The 22,959-nt window shown below is 46.9% G+C and overlaps 1 protein-coding gene across 1 annotated transcript in view; it reads left to right on the top strand.

The window, feature by feature from the left end:
• SETD2 (SET domain containing 2, histone lysine methyltransferase) overlaps positions 1–19,719 on the top strand; it is an 89,871-nt gene extending 70,152 nt beyond the window's left edge. The window contains 12 exon segments of the mRNA XM_087948349.1: positions 10,356–10,404; positions 10,982–11,141; positions 12,253–12,316; positions 12,318–12,884; positions 12,886–12,933; positions 13,460–13,594; positions 14,350–14,428; positions 14,431–14,488; positions 14,660–14,771; positions 16,497–16,577; positions 17,870–17,971; positions 18,788–19,719. Coding sequence (XP_087804475.1) covers positions 10,356–10,404; positions 10,982–11,141; positions 12,253–12,316; positions 12,318–12,884; positions 12,886–12,933; positions 13,460–13,594; positions 14,350–14,428; positions 14,431–14,488; positions 14,660–14,771; positions 16,497–16,577; positions 17,870–17,971; positions 18,788–18,949 — 1,617 coding nt within the window. The 3' untranslated portion in view covers positions 18,950–19,719.
• The last annotated feature ends 3,240 nt before the right edge of the window (positions 19,720–22,959 follow it).

The following is a 22,959-nucleotide window of genomic DNA, read 5'->3' on the forward strand; positions in this document are numbered from 1 at the left end:
TGGAGCGCTGGAAAGACCAGCAAAGGGAAACCCCCCTGAAGAAGAAGAGAAAGATGCAGTGAGATTAGATCCTGTCTTTCGATTTTTTACTTTTCAGAAGTTACAAATCTCTATAGCAGCAATTTTAAGGGGGAGACTTCCACTCCCAGGATCCCTCAGCCAGCAATGCCTTAAGAGGGGTGAACTTTAATCCCCAGAATTCCCCAGCCGGCATGATTTAAAAGGGGAGGATTCCCGACTCCCAGAATTCCCCAGGCAGTGTGCCTCAAGTTGAGTGGAAGTATACTTACTGGCTTGGGAATTCTGGGAGTTGGAGTCCATATCCACTAGGTGGGATTCAGCCTGAACCATTAGTTAAGTGCTTATGGCTGTGATGGCAAACCTATGGCACACATGCCAGAAGTGGCATGCAGAGCCATCTCTCCGGTCGCCTGCTGGTCTTTTTGGCTTCCGGTGCGTGCATGCGTGCCAGCCAACTGGTCTTCACACGCATGTGCGTGCCAGAACAGGAAGACTAGGGGGTTGGCGCTCATTGGTCTTCGCCATGCACGCCAGGGAGCTGCTCTTCCGGTTTCCAGCACTGCCCCGTGCACACGTGCTCCCATTTTGGCTCTCTCTCTCTCTCTCTCTCTCTCTCTCCCTCTCCCTTCAGTTAATACCCCTGGACAGCCAGCCAGGAACCACTTAACAGTTGCAGCTGGAATGCAGCCGTATGCTGAATCAAGTCAATAGGCAACAGAAGCTGACAGGATTAGGGCAGGGAAACCCATCTAGGGATGGGATTAACCTCTTCCCTTCAGGAAGAAAGACAGGATTACAAATATTTTCATTATAAAGAATATGAAGTAGGGATCACTTCTGTGATCGTCTGATCCTCCCTGGAGTTCCCCAAGACCTTTTATAGTTGCTGCTGCAGTGTTGGCTACTTCTTGTTTCTTCCTGGGGGAAAAGATACAGGAGGGGACAATGATGCAGCGTGGCCATTCCGGCCGTGAATTTAAGGCCTGTTTGGTCCAGCCACCATAAGCAGCTGCTCTTAGTTTCCCTCTCAACGGCTGCATTGGCTTTGGGGTTGGCTTTTTTTTTTAAAGGGGGAGAATGGCTGTTCTAAGTTTTCTGTGTTGTTTTAGTGGCGCTGTCCTTTTTGGGGGTGTGCCCCCCTCCCTCCTTTTGAAAGCCTCTAGTCACGGAGCACCCACAACTTCTGAACAGGACAAGCTATTCCATGGTTTCCCTTAGGAAATTCCTCCCTAGTCCTAGGTTGCTTCTCTCCTTGGTTGGTTTCCATCCGTTGTTTCCTTTTGTGCCTTTTGGTGCTTTGGAAAATAGACTGACTCCCTCATTTTTGTAGGAGCCCCTCAAATTTCCTGACATTTAGAACAATTAATCAGTGGAACCCCTTGCCTCCAGAAGCTGTGAAAGCTCTCCAACACTAGAAATGTTAAAGAAGAAATGGGACAACCATTTGTTTGAAGTGGTGTAGGGTTTCCTGCCTAAGCAAGGGGATTGGACTAGAAGACCTCCAAGGTCCCTTCCAACTCAGTTTATTCTAGTCTGTTCTAAATTAACGGAACAATTTCCTAACCTTGAGACCAATCAAGTTGGCCACGCCCACTGGCCACACCCAGTCACATGGCCCCCCAGTCACACCCACCCAGTTATTAAGGCAGAGAATTAGTTCTTGAGGCATTTGAATTCTGCCGCCGGACCCTTCTTAAAGGTTGAGAAATGCTGAAATGGCTAGTAAGTGAAGTGGGGTGGGTGGGTGTTGGTATAATTCATTCTTTTTCTTAATTCTAGTTGCATTTTTTGCATATATATGTATATTATTTTGTGGGGGTGGGTGGGGTACATCTACAATATTGGTTATTCTGTATTCAGTGATTCCCTGTACCTATTATCCTGTCTGGACTGAAATTGAATTTATTGTGAGTTTGGGACAGGTTACTTTCTGACATTAAGTGCCTTAGGGAGAAAACCTGGCTGTTTAAAGTATAGCTTGTTGAACTGCAGAGGCTTATGTTTGCAATCCGAAAGAAACTTCTAAAAGCAGTTTAGTGACGTTGAAGCTTGAGAATTAACCAAGTTTAATTTCTATATGAAGTCAAGGACAAATACATATATTTGCTAAGGTCATTTTTGTAGGTTTTTCGTTTCCTTTTCAGGATACCTCTGGCTCTCAACTCAATCTTGGCCAGCTCTGGAATCATTCTCTATCCAAGGTTACTACTTCAGAAGTTAAAGCTAAATCACATTTACTTTTTGGTGACCGCATAGGCAGCATTCAGGAAGGTTTTAAGGGGCTGATTTTGGATATATGGATTAATGAAAATCTCCAATGCAGGATCTCCGTGCATTGCCAGCCATGTATCTGAAATCTTATACTCTCAGATTCCTACCTGTGGGAATATCTTATCTTCCCACATGTGGGTTATCTCAGGTCTCTCCTGTCCGTTGTCATGGCGTTAAGAGTTAGCTGCTTCTGTCTGACTTTTCCAAGAATTTGATCACTAAGTTCGCTAAAGAGAAATCTAACCTGGAATTAAAGAGCAATTTCCCAACAGTGAGAAAAAAAATAATCAGTGGAATTAATCAGCTTCCCTCCAGAAATATGATACGAGGCCTTTTTTTGTTTCATTTTTTGTCAATTTGTTTGTGCGTTTGTGCATGCCTTCACAGCCCTCTTGGTTCAGCCCTCTACAACCATCGTAGTTTCTCCTAGGGGAAAATGAATTGCTGGTATATAAGGACTCCTGCTTTGGCCAGGGGGTTGGACTAGAAGACCTCCAAGGTCCCTTCCAGCCCCAAGATGGTCCTTTGCAACTTTCTTTCTAGCCTAGTCGGGGGAAGCTAGATTCACTTCACAGCCGTGTGACTCACTTAACCACGATGGCATGAGGTGTTACAAAAATGGGGCAAAACTCACTCTTCAGCTGTCTGGCTTAGCAACGGAAATTTTGGGGCTCCATTTTGATCAAGGACCACCTTGTACCTTAGGCAGCCTATTTTGCATCTTTTTTAAAACAACCTGACAAAAAGCTATCCAAGGAAAACCCAGTTGGATGACTCCCACTAAGAGTAAGACGGGTAGCGGGTGGAATTATCTACACAGAGCTGCTCCATTACCATCCACCAGGTCACGGTGGTTCTCAAAAATGCTTTTCTTCCCAAAAGATAACTGGACTTTCTCGGGTTTCTTTTTTCTTTTTTCTTTCTTTCTTTCTTTCTTTCTTTCTTTCTTCTTTCTTTCTTTCTTTCTTTCTTTCTTTCTTTCTTTCTTTCTTTTTTTTCTTTCTTTCTCTCTCTCTCTCTCTCTCTCTCTCTCTCTCTCTCTCTCTCTCTCTCTCTCTCTCTCTCTCTTTCTTTCTTTCTTTCTTTCTTTCTTTCTTTCTTTCTTTTTGCTTCTTATCCAAGAACCAAAGAAAATATTTTCAAGGAGGAAAACAGAAAACAAAAACGGACCCAAGAAATTTCCAAGTTGCCTTTTGGAAAGAAAAGAACTTTTGGCGACTCAAGGGTTGAGTTTGAGGGCCTTGGAAGCGAGGTCATACCCTTCGTCCCTCCAAGCCTCCTCTTGTGGGCGGGTGGGACTTCAAGGCCGCAAATCCTCCTCCCTCCCCCAACCTCTTCACCCTGAGCCCCTCGTAGTAATTGCAACCATTTCCATGCAGCTTCTCAGGGCAGCAAGGAGCTCCTTAACATCCCCAGCTGGCCCACAACTCCCATTATCAACTCCGTCCTCCTGAAGAGTGGAAAAGCCTGTGGAAGAGAAAAAAATTCCCAGCGAGAGATGGTTGGCAAGCTGCCTGACGCATGAGCGATAGGCTGAATTAAGACCGGAAAAATGAAAGCACAGAGGTGGCTAAACTCTTTGAGCCTGAAAAATTTGGGGCGTCCAGCAAACGACGCTTGGGAAGCACCCCTAATTCCTGGCGGGAGAGCCGGATCGTGTGAGCTATTTGTTTTATTTTACACACCGCGTGTACTTCTTTGCACATGCCTATAGCCCTGGCTTGGCGCTTCGAGGGCTTCGCTGGAGGGAAGGCCTCGAACCCAAGCCAGGGTCCATCCGACACAGAATCCACCTTGCAAACCAGCACAATCACACACAGACCTGGGGGGGGGAAACCCCATACGTTTTCAGCACGGGTTTTATGCACCCCTTTTCCTGCCAGTGATGGGAAAAGGTGCATGGGTCTCCCCGTGCTGAAAACAGACACCGTTGCACTAACAAACCGTCATTGCCTTTGTTTCCATGGGCTTGCGCGAAGAGCCGGAACTGGGGGTGTATGAGTGACAGGTAAGTCTTGCAACAAAGACAGACGAAGTAAACCCTGCGGGAAAGTGTCCAACATCTATAAGGTGGGGTGAGTAATGGTTCCATTGCTGGTCGCCTCTCCAAATTGGCAAAAATGACAATGGTGGCTTGCCTTGAACATTATCCAGGTTAGAAATTCTTCATAGCCATCCCACCATCCTGAAGCCCAAGAGCCAGTGGATCCTCCATAAAAACTTGCTTACATTACCTATCAGTTAAATAAACTGTAGATTGATTGAGCATCCATTAGTCATTATCTTCAGGCTAGTTTCTTGCTACTTGCGTTGGGGGTGTTTTTTTTTTGGCTGCGCCTTGTGAGTCAGTGGTGTGACTACCTGGACAGTTTTCTCGGTGGGGAGAGAGCATTTGAGAAGGGGTTGGCTGTTGTCTGCCTCCGAGGGCTGAGATAAGTGACTGGGCCAAGATCATCACTAATTGGTTGTGTGGGTAAGGCAGGACTAGAACTCCCAGCCGCCTGGTTTCTAGGCAGGTGCCTTAAGCACCGCTTCTCAGTCTCAGCAGATGTAAGCTGTGTGCACTTCTCAGGCTGCCTGCTTTAAGATCTGTCCTTAGTAAGCATCTTATGCGGAATCTTCCATGTTGGAGGATATTCTCTGTAGCGTGCAAATATAGGATGATTAAGATCTCAATTCTTCTAGTGGGAAAAAATGTGCATTATTTTTTAATCTTCAAGGTGTGCTAAACCTCTAAACTTTTAGCGTTTTCCCCAGAATTGGAAGGTTGTATAGATACAGGTGGTCTTCGACTTACAGCCACAATTGAGAATAGAATTTCTGTGGCTAAGCAAAGTGTTAAGTAAGTTGGGCCCGATGTTACATTCTCCTGCGCCACAGAGGTTAAGCAGTTATTAAGTGAATCACACAGTCGTTAAGCAAATCGAGTTTCGCCTCCCTCCCCCCTTAATTTTGCCTGTCGGGAGATGGCCGGGACGGTTGCAAAAAGGGAACCCCGTGAGCCCAAGGATGCTTGAACCATTATAAATATATGCCGGTTGCCCAGCGACTGAATTTTGATCCTGTGATGGAGGGGTCGTAAGTGAGAGGACAAGGCCCGTTTCTTTGTGTGTGTCCCGCCATAACCTCACATGGTCGCTAAATGAATGGTTGTAAGTCCAGGATTATCTTTATTGTGAGGGTGCAGATAGTGTCAGCCCCAGAAGAGAGGTTATGGGTGGGGGAGGAACCCTCATTACAGGTGCTCCTTGATAGCCTCAAGGTGTCCTCTTGACCAACAAGAAATACTCCAGGATGCCACAGAGGGGAGTTACAGGTAGTCCTCGACATACAACGGTTCATTTAGTGACAAGTTATAACAGTGCTGAACAAAGTTTTTCACACTTGCAACCATTGTGGTGGCAACTGACTCAAGTTTACGGCAGTTGCAGTGTCCCTGTGATCAACATTCGAACCCTTGGCAACTGGTTCGTATTTACGACGGCTGTGGCGTCCCCGGGGGGAGGGTAATGTGGTCCCCTTTGGGAAGCTTCTGACAAGCCAAGTCAGTGGGGAAACCGGATTCACTTAACAACCATGTGCCCAACTTCACAAATGCTGTGGTTCACTTAACAACTGTGGCAAGAATGTTTGTAAAACAGCTCAAAACTCACTTAAAAGATGTCTCGCTTAGCCACAGTAATTTTGGGCTCTGTTGTGGCCATAAGCCGAGGACTGCCCGTATCCCTTCCTCTCCATTTTGGGCTGCTGAGCTGAGCTGAGCGGATTCCTGCTTTCTGCTTCTCACTAAGCCTGTTGAAACTTAAACAAAATAATTTTTTTAAGAAAAATTCAACATCTGACTTTATGCTACCAATCCAAGCAGTCCTCGGCTTTTTACGACCAATTGCTTAGCTACCTGCCAAGACCTACCTGAGAGTTACCTACACCCCAGATCCAAAGTCCCGGTGGCCATTCCTCTTCGCCCTCCATGACTGCGGGACGGGCGCCACCAGTCCTGTGTTTATGGCCGTTTCCAGTGTGCCACCGTCATGTCACCACGTTTTCAGATGCTTTTGCAGAAAACTGATGTTTTATTTCCATTTTTTGGCAAAACCGGCCCCTAGTGAACAGGTGCTTCACTTAATGACCAATCTGCACGGGGGGGAGGGGGATTACTTACACCCAAGATTTGAAGTTCCAACAGTTGCACACACACGCACACACATACACATACCATGGTCACATAGTCGCACTTCAGATGCTTGATAACTGGGCTATTTGCAGTATCCCATGGCCATAGGACTGTCTTATGACAGTTTTGTGGAAAACTGGGTGCAACAAAACCCGAGAGCAAACCATTGGTTCACTTAATGACCATGGCAGGGGTCTCCAACCTTGTCCACTTTTAGACTTGTGGACTTCAACTCCCAGAATTTCCTCAGCCGGTTTGGTGAGGAATTCTGGGAGTTGAAGTCCACAAGTCTTAAAGTGGCCAAGGTTGGAGACCCCTGGACCATGGTGTACACTTAAACAGTTCTCACAAATGGATTCAGAAAATGGAGTTTCTTGCCAGTGACATGGAAGGGAGGGGAGGATAGGATAGAATAGGAAAGAAGAAGGAAGGGAAGAAAAAGACAGACAGACTTTATAAACCCTCATGCCCTACCCTAACTCAAGGAAGTACCCGTGGTCTGCAACCACACCACCGATCCACACACTGAGTGTTTTCTGTGTGCAGCAGAGGGAAAGAGAAAAGGATGAAAGCAAAGGGACAGTTTCGGCTCTTTTCGCATCCTTTTTGTTTTTTAACGCAAAGCAATTGCAAAAAGTTGGGGAATTCATTTATTTTTGTCCTTTTTCCAAAATTGTTCTCATACACCGTGGGAAGTTTTTTTGTTGGGTTTTTTTTTTTCATTCGGCTGTGTGGCAAGATTTTTCTTCACAAAATCTTTCCTTGGAATCTCTTACATGTCTGATAATTTCTTTTTTTTACTTTTCACACTTAGTAAACTTGGTTAAAAACCTTTCCGTCCAGTCTCCGTGGAAGTGGGGGAAAAAAGTGTTAGTTGGCCCTTCAATGAGGACAGAAGGAATTGGTTATTTAGGCCTCCCTGGTGTTCCTACTTTCATGCAACTAACCATAATCTCCACTGGATCTTGGGGAATTGATTCATATTAATTATAATATTTATATTTTCTATTCTTGCTTGTAATAATTTTTAAGCAGGACTAACAGATTTAAGTACTACTAGTAGTCTTCAAAGTACAGCCACAATTGAGCCCAAAATTTCCATTGCTGATCAAGACCGCATTTAAGTGAATTTTGCACCATTTTACCACCCTTTTTTTTTTGCTACGGTTGTTAAGTGAATCACTTCAGTTGTTCATTTAGTCACAAGGTTGTTAAGTGAATCCGGCTTCCCCATTGACTATTGCTTGTCAGAAGGTCGCAAAAGGGGAATGCATGACCCTGGGACACTGCGACCATCATAAATGTGAGTCAGTTGCCCAGCGTCTGAATTGGATCAGATGACTCCAGGGATGCTGCATTGGTCATAAGTGTGAAGAAGAGTCCCAAATCCCTTTTGTTAAGGACTGTTCCAGCTTCGGTCACTAAGTGAATGGTTGAAAATCGAGGGCCACCTGCATTTGAAAGCAGCATTGCACTAGGTATGTTAAGGAAGATAACGTTGAGATGGAAGCATTAATGGTTTTGTTTAATAACACACATTATGTATTTATTTAGAAAATGTACATAGCCGCTCGACTCACTCCATGGCCTTGCAGAAATAATACTTCCAATAAATCCCCCACAGCAACTCGATGAGCTGCACATCTCCCTGGGGTCTCCAGGTCCATGGGGAAAACCGTGTTTTCAGAGACCTTGAGAATAAGGTCAATGTGGGCGTCAGTCTTATCTCTGTAGGGATGATATTCCACAGGGAGGGAGCCACCAGGTGGGCCTCTTTAAGAGAAGGGACCCGTAACACCTCCTGTCTCTCCCTGCTGTAGATGGGACTGCCCCAAAGGTGCTTTCTCAGGAGGCAGCTGGACTTTTCTTGGTGTTTCTTTTTCCTTTGAAGACGTTCCGTTTCTCATCCCAGTACTTGCTTCAGAACAGAGCTGAAGAAGCTTCTTGGAGGAGAAGTGAAACACCTTCAAAGAAAAGTCCAGTTGCCTCCTGAAAAAGCATCTTTGGGACAACTATGACCTGGAGGACTGAGAATACCCATATAGACTTTTATCGATGTGGCTAGGAAAATAGGGTCCTTCAAATAGTAAGAAGGAGCCATCACCGAGAAGGCCCTCCTTAGGAGCCAGGACTCACAAGTAGGGTGATGTTCCTTCTCTCGTACCTGGGGCCTAATTCGCGACTTCCTGGCTTAATTCGAACCATGGTTTTCTGATCCATGTTAGCTCATAAACATACCCTTTGCTTGCACGTAGGGGGTAGGACTTCCCTGTCCTTCAAGCGGTAAGGCGTATCTGCTGTGGGTGATGGCAGAGGTGCTTCAGGGTTGATGAAAGATGAACTACGAAGAATCAGGAACAAGCTTAGATTTTGAAATTGGTGGGGGTGAATACAGTTTTTTTTTTGGCTTTGGCAAGGATGGCATGTAGAAGAATCTCATTCTTTCTGATTTGGTATCATCATTTACTCTTGTTGATTTTTGTTATTTTTCTCATATTTTTTTTTATATTGCATTGTATGATAGTATTATGACATGATATTGTATTATTTACATTACATTATAATACATTATTATATTACATTACAATACTGCATTATATTATATTTCATATATCATATATCATATATCATATATATATATATATATATATATATATATATATATATATATATATATATATATATATATATATATATATATATATATATTTGTTTTCTTAAGTTTTGGTCACTTACATGTATGGTGTTAGGCTTGGTTCGGGTATTTTCCCACGTCATTGTAGTCATCACATCAGGACATTGTAGTCATCACATCAGGACATTGTAGACATCACATCAGGACATTGTAGTCATCACATCAGGACTGCCTTCAAAACAGACAGAAAAATAGCAGCCATCCTTAGCAACCCCAAAGATAAAATTGACCTGGAAAACCAAGGCATATACGAAGTCCCCTGTGCATCATGCCCGGCCACATACATTGGACAGACCAATAGAAGAATAAGCACCCGCCTGGATGAACACAAAAATGCAGTCAAAAAGCTGGAACACACTTCCTCACTAGTCCAACACATGGAAGCCACAGGTCATAGCATCAACTTCAATGGCACCAAAACCCTGGCCACTATAGAAAACCCTAATCACAGAATCATCAGAGAAGCCATAGAGATTGAAAAAAGACCAGAAAGCATGAATAGAAGAGATGATTCCACCAGGCTGTCAATCATTTGGAAGCCTGCACTCACAAACAAAAAAATCTCACACCACAAGCCAGGCAAACACCTGGGCACAAACAGATCCCCCTGATACCTCCAGCTCAAACACATCCCAACCAGGCACCCAGATGAAACCCAGCTTCCTAACTAATGATAGCCAGTCCATTTACCCGAAGCCAAGCTGCACTAAAGGCCTCCATTAAAGCAACACAATGCTGCCAGCCAATCAAGATACAAAAAGAGCCAAAAACAGACAGAAGATATTAGAGACACCAATCAAGCAGAACACAGCAAACTCCGAGACCAATAAACACAGACCAAGACTCCCAACCAATCAGGATGAAGAAAAAACCATTCTGGCACAGCAATAGGCTGCCCCAAATTCAAATCTGAAACCACTGTAAAAGTCTGACTCACAGACGGACACAATACAGAAGCCTGATGATGGCAGATGAGATTCTGCTGAAACGTTGCTACAACTTTAAAAGAACAACTACAATGACGTGGGAAAATACCCGAACCAAGCCTAACACCATACATATATATATATATATATATATATATATATATATATATATATATATATATATATATATATATATATATATATATCAATAATACTAGGTTGCTTAAAGGTACAGCTGATCCTTAGCCTTTTATGTTTCTAATTGCAGGAGGTCTACCGGATCCCAAAGAAGAGCCAAGTGGAAAAGGAGAGCAGCGGTAAGTATGCAAAGGTGTCGCTCTTCGAAGCTTTCCAGACCAACGTTTCTTAACCCTAGCAGCTTTAAGATGGATGCAGCCAAGATGGTGAAATGCTAAATTATAAGCCCACAGCCAGGTCTGGAAGACAGATTGTCACCATTGTGAAAGAGGAGGAGAACGGGCCTCTGACTGACTGATATGAACTGATGGAAAGATAGGTGGATGGATGGAGATAAGTAGATTTGGATGGATGGATGGATAGATAGATATAGATAGAAATACAGAGAGAGAGAGAGAGAGAGAGAAGGAGGTGTGGAGAGAGAAATTGTATTTCTAAACACTAACCTGCTGTTTATTAGTATTCTGAACCATTCAGTTAAGAAAAAGAATGTGGTTTTATGAATGTTTTATTTATTTATTTATTTCATTTTTATTTTGCCACTCATCTCATCAAAAGGCAACTTTGCAGGTTGGCTGTCTTGATTAATTTTCTTCTTTTTTTTTTTCCACCTCGTCTCCCAATGCTGGTTAGATCTGGCCTCGTAGTTAACGAAATGTCTCTCCTGTAAACCACCTTTCTCCGTCCTGTTACCAGATCATGGGAGAGAGACGATGGGCCGAGACCCCCCGGCTGGTCTCAAAAACCAGACCAGAGAACGGGAGCCGGAAAAGCAGAACAAAGAGAAGAAAAAACGGAGGGAGTCCTTGTCCCCCCCGTCGGCCTACGAACGAGGCACCAAGCGACCGGATGACCGGCAAGTTGGGAAGGGTTCAACCTACTTTTCCGTTAACGTTTTCAGGTAGTCCTCAACTTACAATCATTCATTCAGCGGCAGAAATTGTGGTGGCGCTGAACGAAGGGACTTGGCAGCCAGTGCTCAAAGTTACGACCATTTATTTAACAGGAGGGCGAACACAGTGATCCTGGTCGCCTTGCTTAATGACCGCAACGGCCAGCCACATTGGAGACATTAAGCTAGGTACACATGCAACAGCCTCACTCAATTAACAACCTCCATTACAGTCATAACTTGAGGACTACCTGCATATAAAACAGGTTGAAAGGGTTTTTTATGTTGCCCGTGCTTCAAAACAGCCATTCCTAAGACAATATAAAGCAATCCTTGTAAAGAATATTTTTTTTTAATACTAAAAACACTGCGTGTACTGGGAAGAATCAAATTTAAAAAATGCCTAAAATTCTATTTAATCACTTGCAAAGACTGTGTGGGTTTTATGTTAATGATAGCCTCCCTGGACACGAGGCCTGCCAGAAGTCGACGGGGGAATGGCTTCACAAAGCAACTTTGCCAAGATACCTAAAATAAAGTTAGTCCTCGACTTACAACCACAATTTAGCCCAAAATTTCTGTTCCTGGGTGAGACTTTTATTAAGTGAGTTTTACAACCCCATTTTACAACCTTTCTTGCCATAGTTGTTAAGTGAATGACTGTGGTTGTTAAGTTAGCAACATGGTTGTTAAGCAAATCAGGCTACCCCGTTGAAAAATACCGGCACACTCCAAAGGTCAGTTGCCAAGCATCAAAACTTTGACCACAGGACCACAGAGATGCTGCAGTGGCCTAAGGGTGGAAAACAATCATAAGACCCTTTTTTCAATGCCATTGTAACTTTGAACAGTCACCAAATGAACTGTTCCAAGTCGAGGACTACCTGCATTATGGTGCCTCGGAGTCCAACCTGTTTGAATTTTTTTAACAAGACAGTTTGGTCTTGTGGATATGCTGCTGGCTGGGCGCCAGGGAGTTCTAGTCCCACTTGATTCGCCGCATGCGGCCCTCTTCCACTGGGATTTTCAGCCCTGTTTCTCCACCCTCTCCCTCCCTCTCTCTCTCCCCCCGCAGCTACGACACGCTGGCCACGGGTTCGAAGAAGAAGGTCCGCCTGAAGGACCGCAGCAAGCTGTCACACCGAAGAACGGCGGAAACTCTTTGAGCAGGAGGTCGCCCAGCGCGAGGCACAGAAGCAGCAGCAGCAGCTGCAGAGCCTGGGCATGGCGTCCCCCCTGCCGTACGACTCCCTGGGCTACGGGGCCTCCCACCCCCCGTTCATGGGTTACCCCCCAGGCTACCCCATGCAGGCCTACGTGGACCCCAGCAACCCCAATGCTGGCAAGGTGCTCCTTCCAACCCCCAGCATGGAGCCCATGTGCTCACCAGCCTCCTACGAGCCCTCGCAGACTCTGGTGGGCCACGCCATGGAGACCAATCTGGCCACCTCACAGCCTGTGCCGGTGGTCCAGCATGTAGCAGCCCCCCTGGAGGTGTCCACGCCCCAGTACGTGGCCCCGAGTGACCCCATGGTCCACCAGGAGCCTGGCGTGGCCGTCTTGCCCGTGGCAGCACCTGGTCCGGTCCAGGGACAAAGCTACGGCGTCTGGGACTCCAGCCAGACGACCGTGGCGGTGCAGCCCCCCTACTCTCCGGCCCAGTCCCAGCCCACCATCTATTACCAAGGACAGGCCTGCCCAACGGTCTCACGGAGTCACCTCGCCTTACTCTCAGGCCACGCAGCCCATCGTGCAGGTAATCTCGCCCAGGTGAAGTTGCGGCAGGGTGGACACGGTCTTCCGCCAGGTGGTAGGGGAGACGCTCAGAATGGGGGGGGAGGGCCCAAAGCTTGTTGAGACCACCTCTCAGTTGTCCTCGACTTACGACCACAACGGGGCCAGAATTCCCATTGCTAAGCGGGGGGGTTCAGACAGTTGTGCCCTATTTTATATCCTTTTTTTGCCACTGCCGTTAAGTGAGACACATGGTCGTGAAGCAAGTCCACCTTACCCCATTGACTGCTTGCCAGGCGGTCGCAAAAGGGGATCACGTGACCCTGGGACACTGCGACCGTCATAAACATGAGTCAGTTGCCAAACATCCGAATTTTGATCACGTGGCCCCTGGAGATGCTGCAGTGGCCGTAAGTGTGAAAAACGGTCATAAGTCTCTTTTTTCAGTGCCGTTGTAGCTCTGAACAGTCACTAAATGATATTTTGTAAATTCAGGACAATATGAATGCAGACTAATCCTTGGAAATGGCTCTTCCGTTTTGTTGCAGAGTTACGCCCAGCCAAGTCTTCAGTACATCCAAGGACAACAGATTTACACCACTCACCCTCCGAGCGTGGTGGTGCAACCCACAACTGCCGTCGCCACTATTGTCACCACCGGACAGCCCCCGCCGATCCAACAGGTAGAGGCGGGAGGAAGCTCTTTCCTTTCATGTCGCGGTGCCATCAGACTTGTGAAATTGTTTTGCAGGGGCCTATCTGAATAAAAAGGACTCTTTGGTCCTCGTTTAACAATGGTAATTGGGTCTGGAAATTGCGTCATTCCTAAGTTGAAAAACTGTCATGTGAGCAACCCACCTATCGGGAGGACGCTTTCATCAGTCTCGGGTGCTGTTGTTAAGCAGGGACTTTGTGGGCTATTAAATGAGGACCTCACATGACAGGAAGTTCTGATTTCCTGCTGGCTTCCCCATTGACTTCCCCAGTTCAAATGGGCGCTGAATGAGTAGTTGTTAGATGAGGGCCCTTTTACAGCGATATTTCTGAACTTGATTGCTTGAAGATTCGTGCATGGTTTGGCTGTGGAATTCTGGGAATTGAAGTCCACATTATCTTCAAGGGGCCAAGGTTGAAAACACTCCCCTTAATAGTATGTGTTTCGCATTCCCGGCAGGGCAAATATTCCTAAAAAGAATCCTGTCCTTTTTCAAGGTGGGTCAAGCGAGGACCCAGATTGTTGGGGGCAAGAGGCTGACTCTGTAAACTGCTCAGAGAGGGCTGTAAAAGCACCCTGTGAAGCGGTATATAAGTCTTCATTGCCACTGCTATAAAAGCAGGCCACAAATATTGGAAGTTTTGGAAGATGATTGCTTTGCAGGTCGGATCTCTCTTCTTTTCTCACCCTCTCTTCCCTCCCTGTCCTCCTCCTCCTTTTCAGCCAGAACTGGTAGTGGCCAACAACCTATTGGACCTGCCTCCTCCGTCCCCTCCCAAGCCCAAAACCATCGTCCTGCCCCCAACTGGAAAACGGCCCGTGATCCGGAGGGCAAGATCTACTACTACCACGTGGTCACCAGGTAAGGCAGGGCCTCTGCTCAGGGAAGAAAAGAAGGCCTGTGGACATTCGCCACGTGGCAGCGCCTGTCCCTGGAAACCCCAACCGGCACCAGCGGTCTGGGTTTCAGGCTTTGGGGGTTTTTTTGGGGTGGGGGAGGGGAATCCAGGACTGACACCCCCGCTTTGTGCAGGCAAACCCAATGGGACCCCCCCAACTGGGACAGCCCAGAAGATGATGCCGGCCTGGAGCACGAAGCCGAAATGGACCTTGGCACACCGACGTACGACGAAAACCCCATGAAAGTGAGTTGGAGGGAAGCTCCCCTGATAGGCATAAGCGTGGGGTTTCTAATCCGAGTCGTTCCCCAGTTACGGCCCGGATGGCTTGGCGGCCGCTCGGATGCATAACGGGCCCGAAATAGGGAACGCCTGACCCAGATTCGAAGTTAACCCTTGACCGGAAATGGAGAAGCTGCAGGTGATGGCAGGGTTTTTATTTTATTTTATTAAAAAAAAAAAATATATATATAATGGAAACAAATTAATGCATTGTTTTATTTTAATAAAATAGTTATTTTTTTAAAAAAAAATTAAGCAGGAAATAAGTCGGCTGGCAAACTACAGATAGTACTCAGATTTACGAAGGATCCCCCAAAAGGGAATTTCCAATTCTGAAGTCCTCCCCTCCCACCCACCAGTGTTCTGCCATCGTGGAACCTGTGTTTTATGACATTTTTCTCTCTCCACCCCACCCCCGAAGGTTTGCATCCTTCGTGAGCAAATTGGATTGTTGTTTGGTTGACCTGTTTTATATGACCATTGGGACCTATGGCTATAATGGGGAGGCTCCATTATGGTCGTAAGTTGAGGACTGCCCTCTAATGGTAGACTCTGTGCATTCCATAGCAGATTTATTCGGGTAATATAACTACTTGGGTTATAGGCAGGTAATTAGCCCGGTCATAAGTTCAAGGAGAGATTCCAGTTGTTGCCATTATAAGTCAAGACGTCATCTGAACACATTTTTAAGTTGCAGTGGGTTTTTATGACGGATGTTGAGCAAATGAGGTGGCTGTTCAGCGAAGCACTGCCGTCGCTAAGCAGACTGCGTTTGTTAAGGGAAACTGGTTTTCCCAACGGGCATTTTCCTTTTACCGGAAACCAGAAGTAAACCGTGGCAAAAAAGGAGCAACCGCGAATCACGGTTTGTGTGACTGCAGGTCCACCACAAACTGCCCTCAAAACACAGTCCTTGTAAGGTGTCTGTGCGTGAGTCATACAAAGGCCTTGGGAGGTATTGTCATAACTTTGTATGGCTGTTAAGCAGCCCCATCATAACCTGAGGATTATCAGTAATCTCGTAGAAAAAAAGATATAATCCCCGAACTTCTCAGATAAATCCTGAAAGATACTCTCTATACCAGGGGTCTCCAATTTTGGCAGTTTTAATTCTGGTGGGCTTCAACTCCCAGAATCCCCCAGCCCAGTAAGGTTGGCGGGGGAATTCTGGAGGGTTGAAGTTCACCGGTCTTAAAGATGCCGTGGTTGGACAGCCACTGCTTGCCATTAAACTTCAGCCATCGGATCAGAACGTTCTCTTTCCCTTCAAGCACTGATGATGTTACCTGGTTGGGTCACGAAACGTCTCGGCTCAGAGAGTAACCAGGACCCCACTGTTGAGCTGCAAATATAACGTTCTGTGGCTCTAAATTTCCCCTTAGTTTTTGTCACAGAATCCTCCCCTGCCTTGCTTCCAGTCACACTTGCTCTGAAGTTGTTGTTTTTGTTGTTGCCAGAGGCAGGGGAGAGAATGGAAAATGCAGACAAAAGAATAAGCAGAATGAAGTAACTCTTGACAGGGGTGATGGGGAGCAAAAAAGATTAAATGAACAAATCCCGAAGCAAACGATTATAAATTTCTGGCTTCTCGGTTGCCATTTGCTCATTGGGGGAAGAAACCCTTTCCTTATTTGCAAAATGCAAGGTTTTTTTCCTGTAATAATTCTGTTTGTGTCGGTCTTTTTCCAGTCTTCCAAAAAGCCCAAAACTGCTGAAGCAGACACTTCCAGTGAACTGGCCAAGAAGAGCAAAGAGGTCTTCCGGAAAGAGGCGAGTTTGCTTTCAGTTTCAGTTTCATTCTCAATATTTTGTTTTGTTTTGTTTTGATTTTTATATTACCCGTATTTATCGGCGTATAACACGCACTTTTTCCCCCTGAAAATAGGGGGCAAATGATGTATGCGTGTTATGCGCCCGATATATGTTAAAGCCTTCGGTGAATGCTGCTGGGATCGGGGATCAAGGACACAAATGAAAGAAGGGGAGGAGGAAGCAACCGAAGCCTGTCCTTCTCTCTGGGTCAGCTCTCTGTCGCTCTCTCGCTCCTCCACCAGCACAGGAAGAAACTGCTTCAAAGAAGCCGGGGGCTTTTCCTGTCGCCGCAGCTTCCCTGAAGTGCCCGTTTCTCCCCACCCCGCCCGCCCGCCCGCCCGCAGTGCTCCGTTCTGCCTGCCTGCCTGCCTTCGTTAATGGTTGAATCGGAACAGCTTCGGCTGAGTAAAGAGGCGAATAGTTATTATTCTCAGCGAAGCTGCTCCCAAACAACCAGAAACTAAGGCAGGCAGGCAGGCAGGCAGAATGGGACACTGTGGATTGAAGCGGCGGTGGGGTGGAGTGGGGGTGAAACAGGCCTTCGGAATAGCTGCGGCGACAGGAAAAGCCCCCCTCCTTCTCTCTCTCCTCCCCCGGTCCTTGCAAAAATTTTCTGCTTGAAACCGGTCCCTGGTACAAAAAGGTTGGGGATCACTGATTTACCTTATAAGTGGTAATAATATTAATAAAAAAAAGTTCTGAGCTACCCTTATTTTGCTTCAAAGTTTTTATTTAGAAATTTAATTTTTTTCCTGAAATTTCCCTCTTAAAATGAAGATGCGTGTTATACGCCTGTGCGTGTTATACGCCGATAAATACGGTATATCCTGCCTTTAGTATTTTTATCAATAACTGAAGGTGGCCAGCGGACCTAAAGCACCTCCCTCCCTCCTACTACATTTTCCCCACAACAACAACCCTGTGAGGTGGGTTGGGCTAAAAGTAACCCAGTCAGCTGTCACTCCTAAGGCGGGACTAGGACTCCCTTGTCTCCTGGTGATTGGCCCAAAGTCACCCAGTCAGCTTTCAGGCTTAAAGTGGGGCTGGAACTATGACCAACTGAACAAGTGCAGTGATTCCCTTTACAACTCTAGCAAGCAAGGTGGTAAAAGGGGACAAAACTCACTTCACAAATGTTCCACTTAGCAACGTAAACTTTTGGTCTCCTTAGTGGTCATAACTCGAGGACTGCCTGTGTATTTTCCAACAGGCAGGGTCTCATAGTGGCTTTTCTTTGTTCCCTCCACCAGATGTCCCAGTTTATCGTGCAATGCCTGAACCCCTATCGCAAACCCGATTGCAAAGTGGGGCGCATCACCACAACAGAAGACTTCAAGCACCTGGCACGCAAGGTGAGCAACCCCCTCCCCGCGGGACCCTCCCAGGCAAGCAGGCCTCGTGGTCCCCGCCAGGGGGTATCTTGGAGGAGGGAGTCAGACTCCCAAGCCCAGGTTTTCTCTCTCTCTCTTTTCTTCCTTCCTTCCTTTCTTTTCTCTCTCTCTCTCTCTCTCATTCTTTCCTTCCTCTCTTTTTCTTTTTTTTTCTTCCTTACTTCCTTTTTCTTTTTCTTATTGCTTTATTTCCTTCCTTCGTTCCTTCTTTCTTCTCTTTCCTTTTTCCTTTCTTAATTTTTCTTTTTTGTTTTCTTTCTTAACTTCCTCCCTCTCCCTCTTCCTTTTTTCTTTCTTCCTTCTTCTTTTCCTCTTTCTTCTATTCCTTCCTCCTCTTCTTCCTTCTGCGATTTATAGAACCCTGAGGTTGTGATGAGCCATCCAAGCAGAAGCTTAGAGATGCACCTCAGTGGCCGGCCTGCCAGGAAGATGCACCTGCCCCACTACACTCACGTTGGGGGGATTCAAATTCTGCCTCCAAAATCAGGAGCACTAAGAAAAGTCTCTCGGGTGAAATAAACCAAGGCTGAGGAAGGAAGGAAAAGGAAAGGGAGAGGAAGGAAGGCAAGGAAGGGAGGTCTTCCTCTCCTCAAACCACCCACCCACCCACCCCTTTTAGTACTGAAACCCACCCACCCACCCACCCACCTCCCCTTTTAGTACTGATGATGCTACCTAGCTGGGTCATGAAAGGTCTCGGCTCAGAGAGCACCCAGGACCCCAGAGCTGAGCCACAAATACAATATATTCTGTGGGTCTCTCCTCTCCTCCTCCCAGCTCACCCATGGCGTGATGAACAAGGAGCTGAAATACTGCAAGACGCCGGAAGACCTGGAATGCAACGAGAACGTCAAACACAAAACGAAGGAATACATCAAGAAATACATGCAGAAATTCGGCACCGTGTACAAACCCAAAGAAGACACCGACATGGAGTAGGAAGGGTATATATATATATATAGTTTTTAGGGGCTTGACCCTCTGCTTTTCCTGGGCAGAGTTCACACCGTTATGGGCCTGAATACACGAAACACACATATTTTGGCCAACACAAACGTCTCCTTTCCAAGCTGAATCCGGAGACCAGAGTAGCAGAAACAGGGGCGAGTTCAAATTGTTTGCACAGCCCCCACTGGCTCACAAGCACCTCACTTTGCAAGAGCCCCCAAAACTGACCACAGGGCGGTGCTTCCCTTGCGCAACGCAACGCGCGAGTCCATTCCCCTCCCCCCCACTGAGGTCTGTATAATATTCTTATGTGAATATATTGAATTTATTTTTGTCCCCTCTTTCGTTTGGCCCGGCCTCTTTTTTGCAGCCCAACACCTGTTGATATCATGGGAACACTTTGTAAGAATAGTTTTGGAGAAAAACAAAAAGGAAAAAAAAAAGAGGAGGGATTGTTTATTATTATTATTATTATTTTTCTTCTTCTTCCACTTTTGTTTCCTTCTGGTTTACTTTTTTTTTTCTTTTTCCAGTTTTTGTTTTTTCCCCATTGTTCTCTGCAGAGGTTTCATCTGTTATCATGTAAATATTTGCAAAGAGGCCAGCTCAAGGTTTGGAGCAGGCCGTACTGTCTGTTGATAAGACTAATTTACTGCTTTTGAATCATTTTACTTTCTCCAATTTTTACGGAAGTTTCTATGTAAAATGAGAAAAAAATTAAAAAATTAAAAGAAAATGGTAATAAAGGAATGTGGAAAAAATGGATTATTTTTTTTTTCGCCCTTGCGGGAAGTCAAGGTAAGATTTTATAAATGAAACAGAAAAAGTAAATAAGTCAAAACAAAAGTCGAGAAAGAAAAGGTTCTACAGGCAGTCCTCGACTTGTGACCGGTTGCCTAAAGTTGTGATGGATTACCTGGAGGGCACCTATCCCCTGGATCCGAGGGTAGCACGAATTGGGCACTCAGCAACGCAGCCCTGTTTTACGATGAGGGTTTTGCCGAATCTGGCATTTACTTCTTCCATTTATAGGCAGAACTGCCCTGTTCCAAACCATTGGTTCACTTAACATCCGACGCAAAAGTTGTAAAATCGAGTCAGTTGTGTGTGAGACCACTGATGACAGCCATGGCTTAATAGCCGTGTGATGGGCAGGCTCTCTTCCGTCGTAAGTTGAAGACTCCCTCTAGTTCCTCCCTCTAATGACCTTTGATCCTTCAACGTGGATGAAGTTGCGTGTAGTTAGAGGTAGTCCTTGCCTTACAACCTCAGTGGAGCCCCCAATTTCTGCTGCTAAGAGGTGATTGTTAAGTGAACTTTGCCCCATTTTACGACCTTTTACGATCATGTGTCCCTGGGACATCGTGACCGTCACAAACACAAGTCAGTTGCTAAGTGGCTGAATTCTGATCATGTGACGGGGGGACACTGCGACAGTCATAAGTGTGAAAAACAGTCCTAAGCCCCAGGTGGGTCACGTGATTCCCCTTGGGCGACCTTCTGACAGGCAAAGCCGGCGTGGAAGCCCAGATTCCCTTCCCCCACTCTGATATTGTCAACAGTTGCACTGATTCACTTAACAACCGTGGCAAGAAAGGTGGTAAAACGTGGCAGAACTCCCTGGTAACAGCCCTCTTCTCTTTGGAGTGGAAATTGTGGTTGTAGGTGGACCTGCAGGTCAGGCTGGCCTGCCTGCCTGTGATGCCCAGGGTGGCCTGCAGGTAGCAGAGCTGCCTTTTGCCTCGAATGAGGCCCTGGCCAAGGAAGAGGCCTCTGGCGGAGCGAGGGGTTCCCCACCTGGCGCCCTCCAGGTTGTCCTTCCCAGGGTTCCCCGCTGGCACCACCCCAGCCCCTCCGAAGGGGTGACCTCGGGGACGGCAAGGGCCCTGGTTTCCTCAAAGGAGGTTGGCCAGCAGACCGAAGGAGGACACAGAGAACCCCCTGAGCCAGCTTGGCTGCCCTTGGGACCCCCTTGGACCAGAGCCCACCCTTTCCTGCCCCTTGGAAGGGGGAGGCCCCCAGGGCAGAGTCCCTCTGGAAGACGCCTGGACTTCAATTCCCAGAATTCCCCAGCCAGTCAGGGCGGGTGGGAAATTCGGAGAGCTGGTTGGTCAAGGGGCCCAGGGGATCCCTTCGTTCCTGGGGGTGAGGGGCGTGCCCCATTGCTTCAGAAAACTTCTGGGTGCTCCACGGGGCTGCTGCTCCTCCGGTGCCTTCTTTCGCCCAAATGGCCTCCCACCTTCCCCTGACTCCTTTCTAGCCCTGATGACGTTAATCAGCGGGGTCGTTAAATGTCTGCAAACAGCCAAGCACAGAGCACCAAGCAGCAGAGTCCTATCTTCTTCCTTCCTTCCTTCCTCCTCCTCCTTTCTTCTTTTTCATCTTCCTTGTTCTTCCTCCTCCTCTGCAACCCCCACCCCTCCCTTCTAGCACCGGTGGATGTTCCCTAGTTGGGTCTTGAACATATGACAGGAATCCGCCAGGCTCAGAGATCACCAAGGAGCCCGCCATGTTTTCCCTCCTCCTCTCTCCTCTCTCCTTCCCAGCCGGCTCGCACCAACACCAGATGCTTCCCCTCTTTGATGCTCAAGGCCGCTGGGCTTTCTGAGCAGCCAGCGCCCCAGGAAGGAGACGTGTGTGCGCCATTGCACCATTGCCAGCCCCGGCAGCTACGGCCACCCAATTTGGATTTCCCCTCGAGATTATCAGGGAGGCGCTATCTCGTCCCAACTGGGGCTTGTTTGGCGGGACCCGGACTGTGTTTTCACCAGGCAATTAAAAACCCAATATTTGGCATCCAAATATTCCTTTGTCAGGTACTGCAGGACGCCTCCCTCACAGCCCAATCGGCATCATGCCCGTCCTTGGGGTAACTGGGTGGCCCCTGCACCCCCAGACTCCCACACGAAATCCTGCTAGCACCCTGTTGCAAATCTAAAAAAGAAAAATACAGCTAGTAGGTAGGAACCAGAATTTCCATCGCTTAACCAAGGGGGTTCAAGTCAGCTCTGCCTGATTTTATGACCTATATTTCTGGCCTGGCTGTTAAGTGAATCTCCCGCTCGTCGGAAGCCAGCTGGGATAGTTGCAAGAGGGGAGGGGAGGAAGGAAGGAAGAAGCGGGAGAGAAGGGAGGAAACAAGGGATTGTGGGACGGAGGGAGGGAAGACAAAAAAAAAGGAGGTATTGTGGGATGAAGGAAGAAAGGGAGGAGAGGGAAGGAGGGAAAGATAAAGTAACATCTGTGGAACATCTGGAAAATATTGGCAGGCCTCCCGGAGAGAGTTCAGCTTAGCAGTTTTAATTTTTTAACAGCCCACCAAAGTTCCCCCCGTTGGCATCTGGCTCACCCTGAGGTTTTTCCCAGCTCTTCTTGCCTCCCCAGAAACCAAACCAGAAAGCAGATCGCGCCCAATTGCAGCCACAAATTCCTGCAACTGTCTATGTAGGCAGGGCGGAAGCTTCCACTGCGCGATCCTGGGCTCCGTCTTGACTTTTTTTGACCTCCGTGTGTGTGTAGTTCTGGCAGTTCCATCAGCTCTCAAATTTGGAGATATCCCGGCAAAAAAAGGTATTTCTTCTACCTGGCTTGTTCAACCGGAAGAGCTTAAAGTTGATGTCAACCTTGCCGTATTATCTAACTCTTAGGTAGTCCTCAATTTATGAACACAACGGAGCCCGAAATTTCTCTGGCAATCAGAAGTTGCTTCCTTTCTTGCCTTCCCCTCACACCTCCTCCTCTCTCCCATGCTTTCTTCCCTTTTCCCCCCTCCCCTCAATTTTTCCTCCTTCCTTCTTCTTTTTCTTTCCTCCCTTTGACCATCCTTCCTTTTTTTCTTTCCCCTCTCCCTGTTTTTTTCATCCCTCCCTTTTCCCCTCCCCTTTTCTTTCATCCCTCCTCCTCTTTCCTACCCTGTCTTTCTTTCTTTCCTTCCATTCTTCGCTCTCCTCCCTACCTCCCTTTGGTGTGCATTCATTCTGCTAAGGCCACACACTCCGGGG

This window comes from Notechis scutatus, chromosome Z (assembly GCF_049901735.1).
Source record: "Notechis scutatus isolate UNSWTSFEM ecotype Mainland chromosome Z, rNotScu1.2, whole genome shotgun sequence".
In the NCBI taxonomy this organism is placed as follows: domain Eukaryota; kingdom Metazoa; phylum Chordata; class Lepidosauria; order Squamata; family Elapidae; genus Notechis; species Notechis scutatus.